Source organism: Centropristis striata, chromosome 11 (assembly GCF_030273125.1).
Source record: "Centropristis striata isolate RG_2023a ecotype Rhode Island chromosome 11, C.striata_1.0, whole genome shotgun sequence".
Taxonomy (NCBI): domain Eukaryota; kingdom Metazoa; phylum Chordata; class Actinopteri; order Perciformes; family Serranidae; genus Centropristis; species Centropristis striata.
This window is the reverse complement of record NC_081527.1, coordinates 29,695,225-29,706,290: the sequence shown is the minus strand read 5'-3', so window position 1 is coordinate 29,706,290 and position 11,066 is coordinate 29,695,225. Positions and strand designations below refer to the sequence as shown.

General features: G+C 39.5%; 1 protein-coding gene across 2 annotated transcripts in view; it reads left to right on the top strand.

Annotated features, from left to right (window-relative positions):
* The first annotated feature begins 1,273 nt into the window (after nt 1-1,273).
* LOC131980086 (contactin-associated protein-like 4) overlaps nt 1,274-11,066 on the top strand; it is a 112,497-nt gene continuing 102,704 nt past the window's right edge. For both annotated transcript variants that reach the window (XM_059344246.1, XM_059344245.1), the window contains exon 1: nt 1,274-1,641. In XM_059344246.1, the coding sequence (XP_059200229.1) occupies nt 1,557-1,641 (85 nt within the window). In that variant the 5' untranslated portion in view covers nt 1,274-1,556. The remainder of the gene's footprint in view (nt 1,642-11,066) is intronic.

Genomic DNA, 11,066 nt, shown 5'->3' with positions numbered 1-11,066 from the left:
AGACTTTTTGGTGTTTGTCATCTGACTGCCACATAATAACAGATGAATTCAAGTGTAAAACTTGTGGTAATGAGTTGGAATTGAGTTGACTGAAAAGGTGTAACTCAGAATTGGCTCATAATTTATATGTTATGCCCGACAATCAAACAAAAGGACAAATGGCTGAGAGGAAGGTTAAAGAAGGAAGCAACATAGTCATGTTCGAAATTTTGCACTGGTGCCAGACTTTGCTGCCAGTTCTTTTAAAAGTGAATAAGCAGGCATGGCAAGTCTCTCTATAACCCAACATATCAGTGTTGTCCAAATTTCTACTGAAAAATGCTTTTGCACATTTACATTTAAAATTTTAAAGTTTACTAAAGATATTTACTCATCCCTAAATTGAAATGGGTGGTTCTACGCAAAGTAGTTCTTACGTAGAAACTAGTTTCATTAACATATAAATCATATTATGGAATATGATCTGACCCAGATGCCATGTGTACATTATGCACATATTTCTGCAGATTCCACATTTTTATTTCTATTGTAAATGTTTTTTGTTGTTGTTGTTGCTGCTGTTATTTTATTTGTATGTTTGGCTACGAAACTGTTTCTGATTCTGTGTTGAAACTTGATATATGCTGTTTGATAATATTGTAAATCTTTAATATTTTTTTCAATTGTATGTACACACATCTCCCCGTACATGGAGACATACATTTACAAAACATTAATCTTTTTGGTCTCTAAAAATGTAATTTTTGGAAGTTAATAGTAACGTTTGCTTGTGGTGCTCGGTGATGACACGGCGACTTCCTGTTTACATGGTGGTTGCTCCTGATTGGATAGTGCTAAAGTTGTATCCTAGCAACCGATTTTCACGATCTAAAGTCGCTAGCTAAAACATCGGATTTCGCTTGTAGCTACTGTTTGCTAATTTCGCTCGTCTACTTGTAGTTATTATGAACTTTTGGAAGTCTTTTTGTTCAAAGTTGGGTTTGTCCCGGTGTCTAGTCTTAACCATTTTAAGTTTGACTTCTAAGTGTTGTCTGGCTAAAACAAAATATAACAATGTTTTCCAACACTTTGTCGGAAAGGGGAATACGATTCACAGATAATTTACAGTAAAAGTTCGAGTATAGGTACAGCAAAGGTTGAATTAGCTAATTGTGCATTATGCGCATATTAGTGCCAGACCATGGAGCTGTGGCCGGCAGCATGCCTGGCCGGATTTATTGTCCCTTTGGCTCGGTAAAAGGGGACCAATAGCTCCTTATTTGTCAGCATGTATAGAACTAAAGGACCCAGTTTGGCTTTGAAAGGAGTCTCGGAAACCGTTTCTATTCAGCACAGGGACTAAAGAGAGGGCTTTCGGAAGAGGAGGAGGCGCACTGAAGTTGTGACCACATAGTAAAACCACCTCTCTCTCCCTCTCCCTCTCTCTCTCCTCCCCTCCTCTCTTCCCTCAGTCGGGGTTGAGGAGATCTCTCTTGGAGCTGGAGAGGAGAGGTTGGCCGTCTCTCTCCTCCAGCAGCCGCCGGGCTTCACTGCAGCCTTCCCGCCGCTTCTTCATCATGGATCTTGGGACTAAAAGAGTCGTTTGGAATATCGCTCAGGTCGCTCTGCTTCTCTGCAGCTCGTACGGGACAACCGGAGAAGGTGAGCAGGCTGTGCGCTTTTCTTTTACTTTCCCCGGAGGAGACGCAGGGAGTCCGGGAAGCGCAGACCCGGAGGGGCGGCTTTAAATGTGGGATGTATTTCTCTGTCATACCGCCTGGACAAATAAAAGCCATGTGATGTATGGATGCAATAACATCGAGCTGTTAAACTATATAAATCCGGAAAAAGTGCAGAGCTCTCTGTTTTTTGAAAGCGGTTTTACGCGTATCGGTTGCGCATCAGCGCTCGGTTTGAATGAGAAATAAGCAGATTAGGGCGGTTTGATGGGAACAATGATTTAATTTTGGTGTATTTATGACAACTGGATCTGTTTAACAATGAAAAACAGCTTTTCGTGCTGTACTGTTAAAGCAGAACGTGTCTTCTGCATATTTATTTTATTTTTTTAACTTTTATGCAACGTCCTTACCTTGATTGATTGATTTATTTTAAGAAAGTACTGAGATCATAATTCCTCCTTGCATTTGAGGAAGCTGCTGCTGCATAAAGAAAGGTTTCTGATTCACAGTGCTGAGCTGAATGTTTTGCAGTGAAAGGTCTCAGCTGTGTGTTTTAATCCTCCTTTGGCTGAAAGATGCATTATTGCCACTATTAGAAGGCAGAGTTCATCCACCGTGTGCATAAAACAAGGTTATCTGTTTTCTTTTTGGTTAATTTGGTGCTCAGTGCAGCATGATGAGCATCCTGGGACTGAGCCACGCTTGTGCTCACACACTCCAGAGAGCAGCCTGAGTGTGAAGGTGTGTGAGAGGAAAAGCTTGTATGCAGGTGGGGAGGTGGGTTTGAGACTGAGAGGTTGCTGGTTTGAGTCTGTGATTAATGTTATGTGGCAATGTAATTATTTCCCCCCTTTATTGTGCCATTAAGTCATGTTTGACATCAACATGATCCAGCAGTTTCCAGGTCCGAAGCTGTGTCAGTGTGTGAATTTGAAGTGGGGCGTTGCTGTTTTGCATTTCTTCCTGAGAGAGGAGGAGGAGGACAGAGAGAGAGAGAGAGAGAGAGAGAGAGAGAGAGAGAGAGAGAAGGGAGGGAAATCCAAGAGGAGAGAAACAGGACGAAGGGAGGAGAGAGAGGGCAATGATGTATGTCTCTATGTAATCGAAACAGATGGCAGAAAAAAAGTCCTACATCCCTCCGCTGTCTTAGTTTCCTTTCCACGACACAGTGATCACTTGCCCTCATTTCTTTTCTCTATTTAATCAAATGTTTGCCTGTTTCCTAGCTTTGCTATTATACATTATGTAAATCTGTGAAGAATACTATTTCCATCCTTCTCCCAATCCTTGCTCGCTTCTCTCTAACTACTTCTTCATCTTAAATTTTCCTTTTTCCTAATCTCTCATCTCACCCAGCTGTATTGTCTTTTCACCTCTTTTTTTTTTTTTTTTTTGCTCAAACCCGACAGAGCTTGAAGTTCCCAAAGTTTCTACAAATGCCAAATATGTGAGGCTTAACCTTTGAGGAAACATGTATAAAATGATGCATGAAAAATATTTCCAATTGACAGGATAGTTTAGCCATAAAACATGTTTAAATACTTATCTCAGTGTATGTATTACTGTCTAATAGTGTGATTTCCCAACCTTCTTTATACTTAAAATGAAAAAAAAAGGGTAAAACTGGATATTAAAGTATTAAGGAGTGCATGTATTTAACTTTAGCAAGGCTCCATATTCAGACAAAAAATATTTTTTTTATCTTCCTGCTACAGTTTGATGTAACAGCAGTTACAGCTGTAAGATACTGAGGGTGTCGTGCCATATACAGTCTGTAAAGCCCTTTGAGGCAGATGTGATTTGTGATTCTGGGCTATATAAATAAAATTGACTTGACTTGACTTGACTTGACTGAGACAATGAGAGAGACAGCTTGGTCCTCCACAGTCAGAAAGATGAAGGAAGGAAAGAGAAGAATGAGGAGGAGAGAGGAGTGTATATGACAATATATTCAGTTAGAGCACTGTTCCTCTTCTGTCTTTCCTCTGTTCTTCCTCCATGAAAAAATCATCTACAGTCTCACCAAAATATCAGATTTTCCCTCCTGCTGTTTCTGACAGAGTCCTCTCCTTTCTGACTCGTCTTACTCTTCCTTTTGTTTCCTGTTAGCTTCTTTCCTCCTTTATCCTCCTGAGACATTTGTCTTTATTTCTCTTCACACGCGCTATCCTTGTCTCCCCTCTCTTCTACCTGGATCTCTGCCCTCCTGCTGCTGCTGTGTCACTCTCTCCTAAAAGTCTTCCTCTTTATTCATTCTCCTCCTTCCTTTCTACTCTCTCTACCTATATATTTTTTTCTCCCTGTTTTATGTCCACATCCCATAATCTCTCTCTCTCTCTGCATGTATTCTCTCTCCTGCTGCTCACTTCCGTCTTGCACTGTAAGTTTCATCTGAAGGTATTTATATTTGGTTTCAGCTGATAGGGTTTGGGAATATTTTTGCGATACTGTTCAATATAGCTGCCAGTATTATCTTTAGTATTGGATCTTTAGTATTTGTATATCAAACAAAACTTTCTCCTGAATGAGAAGGTCTAGTTGAGGCAGTTTATTTTAGGGCTCTGCAGGTTTTTGAAGGTGGGTGGATTTATGAGCTCATCTGATGATGCAGACCACCCCAGCATCTGCAACAATGCTAGCAAGGTCTAATTAGCCAATGTAAATAAAAAACAGTTGGAATTAACTATTTGAGCAAATATTGACTGTAAGATTTAGTGCACAAGATCATTAATCTGACAAGGAATGAGAAGCTACTTTTTGATACTTCTGGTTGAGGACTGCATGTCTCATTTGGAGACATTTGCATAACTTCATACATTATTTTTTCTGTTTCATAACTGCCTCTGCACAGGAGTTGAGTTAAGCAAACTGCTTGCTCGATGCACAGTAGGGTTGGGCTGATGGACAATTCCATCGTCCATCGCAGTGACAGTCATCGACCACTGGGCCCAGCATCATGATTTAAAAGCCCCGCCCCCCCATCCGCACCTACACCTGTGTGTCATTGCGGTGGCATTTATTAAGTGTTGAAAGTAACTATTCTGATTTACTGAATGGCGCACAGCCTGATTTCATAAGCGGAAATGAGGGTGCATAGTCGCTGTAGAAAGTAGAAGAAAATTCATTCAAAGTAATTCAAACATTATATTTTACCATCTATGTAATATACTCATTTCTGGTGAAATAATTATTAAGATGATGATGATTCTTAATATTGGATACAGCCCCTGCAGTGGATTTGGACCCATATGATATGATTCAATTTGGATGACTTGCACTGACAATATCATCGTCCATCGTGATGTTTCACTGTGGATATCCTCATATGCCAATTTGGTAGACATCGCCCAACCCTAATGCACCGTTCTTCATGATGCGTTATTGGGAATCAGGCAACAGGTCATTCAAATAACACGACAAAAGGAATTATTTGTCTTTAGCATTTTCTGATCTTTCTGCCTTATTGATAGGTCATGGTTACCAATATTGACTGTCAGTTGGAGATGGGAAACAAACAGGGGACTTTCCTCCTTTACGCCTGTCATGATTAGTTTGGCCACATGAGGGCTTTATCACTTGAATGTAAACATATGTTGTTCTGGGGCACTTGCAGCTGTTGTTCCTCCTGGGAGGGCAGTCTCAGTTTGAGAGGTGTGCATATTGATACCCACAACACTCCTCATTGTGTAGTTGTGCAGAGACATTCGTGAGTATATCTGCAGGAGCATAATTAGACACTAAAAGTCAACAGTCAAGTCCAGACCGATACAGAACTGTTTTATTGCCTCTAATAGCTTTCCCATCACAACTATGTAATTACAGAAAAATGCCTTCAACCATGTGTTTAACAGTTTAGGAAATATGTAAAATGAACAATTCAAACATTTAAATTTGCAACATTCAAATTCTCTGCTCTGTTTTTTTAGTTAGTTCTCACTTAATCTGAATGAACACTGAATGTTCAATATTGAATATTTAATTTAAGGCTGATATTGGCTCTTTTGGTGCAGTTCATTGCAGTAAATGTGTTCTGATGTCTCTCCTTATTTCTCCTCTTTAGTTTTGGTTTGTCTTTACCTTGGGCATTTTCTTTCTTCTCTGTATCTGTCTATCTGTAAATCTTGCCTGGCCTGACACAGCGGCACACTCATCATGCATGGACCATAAACCACTGCAGCATAATAAGTTAGGACTGCAGAGGTGGAGGTATCCAGGCTGCAGGTTTAAGACTGAGCTTCACATCTCCTTCCCCCGCCTGCACGCACTGTTCATTATGGAGGTGGTGCTAAATGACAACAAAGTAGAAATACAAACTCTCACAGCCACAGATGGCGCTCTGATGACTTGTTAGGCAGAGCAGTGAGTGAGCGAGCCATGAGGGATGAGATTCAAGGAAGTCTGTGTGTGAAACAAGCCACCCTGCAGGGCTGTAAAGTCACTCTGCGTTTAATCGCCTTCCAATATTACAACATGAAAGAGTCACTGTGTGTTTAGCAGCTCAGAGACTGGCAGCCAAATGACTAAAACGTAAACAAAAATATGCCTTTGTGCTGCCAGAAACAGGGATTTGCTGTTTTACTCATTTGAGCTGCAGGTTAGTTTAGGTGTTCAAGGAGAAAGGTGAAGAAAGGGTATTCTCTACACTTGTTTACTCTGAGGAAAATTCACAAAATGATTCCTTAGAAGTTCAAAAATGCAAATGTTTCTTGTGCTTTTAGTAGTTTGGTTCTTATATTGGTTTATTTTTCCAATTTCTATAGGTAACATATATTAAGTGTCTTAAAATAAATGCTTTGTTATAAATAATAGGACGGCTGGGTGATGTTCTGGATGTTGTGCATGCCTGTTCAGTTGTTGTGGTAAATATGCTTTGTGAGAAATATAAGACATTTCCAGAAAGCACATTGTGGTCATAACTCATTGTCAGGTTAAGAGTTCATGCATTGTTTCTTCATTTCTAAAGAAATGAGAGTGTGCTTGACTCTGGCCCATGACTCTCACCCATACATTATTGAGACTGCCGAGTAGTTTACAGTGTGTTATCTCTACCGTTGCTTAGGTCTGTGACAGATCTAGCTTTCAACATGTGTGTGTTCATATGAGAGAACAAATAGGCTGTTGAAAATGTTGACCATTGACAGTTTGCTTATTAATATTGTGGGTATAAGAAATATGCTGCATTTCCTCCAAGAAAGGCCTTGATAGGGCTCTGGTAGCCAACCGCAACCAGGGCCAGGTGTTGGCCACCAATCAGAGCAGAGCAGCAACCGCAGCTGCTCCTGTGACGTTTGACGCCACTGAGGGAGAGAAAAAAACAGCTTAAAGTGCCCCTCGAACAGAAAACATTGTTGGCCAAACCGTAGCTCCTATCATTGAACTGACTTCACTCTGAGCATCCTGAGTTCTTCCTGAACGTCTTCATATGTGTTTTATGAAGAAAAATGAAGAAATTGTTTTTTTAGAGCGATCAGAAGAAACTAGTACCTCTGCTTTCCTCCAGAAATGTTCCTACCTTTTTAACATGGCGGTCTATAAGACTGTGGGTGTGTGTTGGTGGATCATCTGTGCGTCCTAACCCAAACTATAACTCTTACAGCTTTAGCAAACAAATGTGAGTGACAAGACAAATTTTCCTGTTTCTATAAATTATTTCTGTAGAGTGGCATTTGTGCCCTCGAGCGCAGTTTCCAATGTATTTTTTGACAAATTTTTCTCTCCCTCTGCACTCCACCTATGATGTCATCCACTCTAGCCTCGCCACAAGGTAACTTTGGGGGGATTTTTTGGTGTGTTTTTGCCGAGTAATGCCAACCCCCTAAGAAAAGTCATAGCACAATTGTCATGGCCGAGTTGGTCGATTTGATACCTTTTTAGTGTATTTGCAACCAAAACTCTGGTAACGGGAGAATAATAGCAAGAACCCCGGTGGATAGTATATAGTGTGCTCTTACAAGCACACTCAATAATAATTCCTGAAGGAATAATTCTCTAAATGAATACAACCTGGCCCTTGATAAAAGATAAAGTGACACTAAGCAGCAAAATATCATAGATGTCTTATAATAAATCCATAGCACTTATTGGTGTGTCATGTCTCCTAACATCTTGCAATCAGATACTCTATGATGAAGTCATTTTATAAGAAACATTACTTACAGCTGGCAAGAGACACAATTTAAGACCTTCTGAGGCCTTTTTTGAGGAAACTGAATTAAATCCATTTTAAGTCCTGCATTACTCCAGCTCACAATATAAATGTTTGTTAAAAACATAACCTCTTCACCCAACTACTCTCAGTGTACATTTTAAATATATAAGATTATACACTGGCAGTTAAAGATTTTGTATTATAAGGTTGAAATTGTTGGATTGAATTAAAATGGATCTGAAGAGAAGTCTTTTGCAGACCTTCCCTGAATAACAATGATAACACCATTAGAGGTTTCTCTCACTAGAGATGATTGTTTCTTCTTTCTTTACTGTTTATTGTGTGTCTCTAATTGTGCCCTCAGAAAGTTTTGCTGTCTTATAAGTTGTTTTGTTCGGATTTATTTCACAGGTTCCTCCGAGCACTGCAATACCCTGACTCTATGTCTGTATTAATTACTGGATTTAATTAGCTTTGCTGTATTGTTAGCCTGTGGAATTCCTCAGATGCACTCAGCAATCCTCCTGATTCTTTGATTAGTTCGCTCTCAACCCTTTGGATTTCAGCTGCTTTTGAATATATTAACGAGGTATGCTCCAAACATGTCAGCCTAGAGACTTGTTGTAATGCAAGCCTTATTTTTTAGTTGCGTCATGAAAGTGCACCTTTCATTGGATAAAAACAGTTTCACTTTTTCTGGCATTACTTTCTCCTTGTATTTTTGACCACACATGCCTTAAAATCAAGTCTCAACAAAATAAATCCCCCTTCTGACACATTTAATGTTTGTAAAAATACTCTGCAATGATTCCTAATTTATTTAACAGGGTTTTCCCACAGAAAAAGTAAAGTGAAAACTTTGAGAAGAGGCTAGAAGCAGTTCTACTCTTCCTCCCTTATTTAGCAATTCTAAATGTGGTGTCCGCTTTGCCTACCCGCTGCTCATGTAAGAACTATAGTTGCTATATGAAACTGCAAATTACTGGAAAGAGACATTGCTGTTGAGTTTTTTTAGTTTTTCTTTTGGTACTTTGAACACCACAAAGACTGCCAGATAATTGTAATATATAGGAGATACGGCAGACATCTCTATTGACAGCACACAGGGAAACAATCTAGAATTGATAAATAGTCCTAAAGGTAAGATAAAATATCTACTTTTTATTTTGGGGTGGACTGTCACTTTAAAGATTAGAAAGAAAAAAAAAAATCTTAGAGTTCTTGCTGTCTCATGTAATCCATCAGTGAAGTGTTGACCTTAATGTCACTTAAAATAATTTTCCTAGTATGCCTCTAAGTCTGTCTCCGTAGTGTGTTCTCTGGTGTGCGGTATATATACCATGTAGGTGGATGGAGTGATTGTGAAGTAATGAGCTTCCAGTAGGGAAAAAGTTGTAGAGTTGTAGAGAGAGAAAGAACAATGTCACAGCGGGCTGCTTCTGGTTGTTCAAATTATAATAAGGCTTTTGGGTGCAAAATTGGTCTCCCACGTCTTCTATGATGAATTTCTCTGTATGTGATTGCAGAACACTGGTGCAAAATTAAGACTCTTGAAAGAAGCTCTTGCTGTTTAATTGTGAGGAGCTAAACTTCTAATTAACTGTGATTGTTGCTGTTTTTGAACCATCATTTATGTGAATCGCCTATGCATTTTACATTTACTTTTATCGAATTTAGCAATGTTTTAGTCTCGTTGATATACTCTGTGGTATTACAAGTGGAAAAAATATATCTTTGGTCTCATCCAGTTGCATAGAGTTGTACTGAACTCCTCCTGTAAAGTCATGGTAAAACAGTTTCAAGAAATTTGTTTTCATTTCCAAAACAATGCAGCTGAGGTCTATGTCCTGACTCTTTTGCTGCAGCGCTGGCTGTCCATGTGGACTTTTGCCAGTTGGTGGAGCCACTGGTGACATGGGGGGGACTAGGAGGTCCTCTTCCTGATTCAACAATAGGTGAAAGAGGTGTGTGTGTGAAGCCAACACTCCTCTGAAGCTCCCACTTTTTAGCCGCATAATCAAATGCGAAGCTGTATAATCACTTCTGCATGATGTGCAACAATCAGCACCCAGGAGAAAACAGAATAAAACGCTCAGGAAACAATTAATTCAGTCCATCGATCCTCACAGTGATGCACATCTATAGCTGTTATCATGCTATCAAATTTTAATTAGAATTACACAATGAGGTTACTCTTACGCATGTATGGTTTGTGAGTACTCCTGAGGTGATTTCATTAAACAGATGTACACAGAAACTTCAGTCGTTATTGACAGAAGAGGATTCAGGGCTGGATCGATAAGGAGAAGACTTGTGTGCTCCCTGTGAGAACGAAAGCAAGGATGAGAAGATGAGAGGAAATTAAATGTCCCCTTGTGAGGGAAATGGATCATTGCAACTGGGAAAGGAAAAACAAAACACACAAAATATAATAGTCACAAATCCCAGAGAATACAACATCAATTCCAAAAAGATGGTACACACGCAACAATTTTTGACATATATCCAATTAAAGACTGTACAAATACAATATATTTAATGTTCAAACTGAAAAACTGTATTATTTACTGTAAATATACACTTGATGCCAGCAACACGTTCCAAAAAAGTTGCTATAATACCACTGTGTTACATCAGCTTTTCTTATTACAACACTAAATAGGCGTTAAGTAACTTAGGAGACCTATTTTTGTAGTTTTGAAAGTGAAATTCTTTTTCTATTCTTGCTTGATAAACAACTTATTTTGCTCAACAGTCTGGGGGGTCTCCGTTATTGTATATTGCGCTTCATAATGCACCACACATTTTCAATGGGAGACCGGTCTGGACTGCAGACAGGCCAGTCAAGTACCTGTACTCTTTTTCTGTGGAGCTGTGGTGTTGCAACACATGCATATGCCTTGGGATATCTTGCTGAAATAATAAGGGATGTCCATTGAAAAGACGTTATTTGGCAGCAGCATATGTTGCTCCAAAACCTCTATGTACATTTGAGCACTTACGGTGCCTTCACAGATGTGCAAATTACCCATGAAGCCATGGGCACTAACAGCCCCCATACCATCACAGATGCTGGCTTTGAACTTTGTGCAGGTAACAATCTGGGTGGTCCATTTCCTCGTTAGCCCGGAGGACATGATGTTCATAATTTCCAAAAAACAACTGAAATGTGGACTCGTCAGACCTCAGCACACTTTTCCACTTTGAGTCAATCTATCTCAGATGCACACAAGCTGACAGTGTTTCTGGATGTTGTT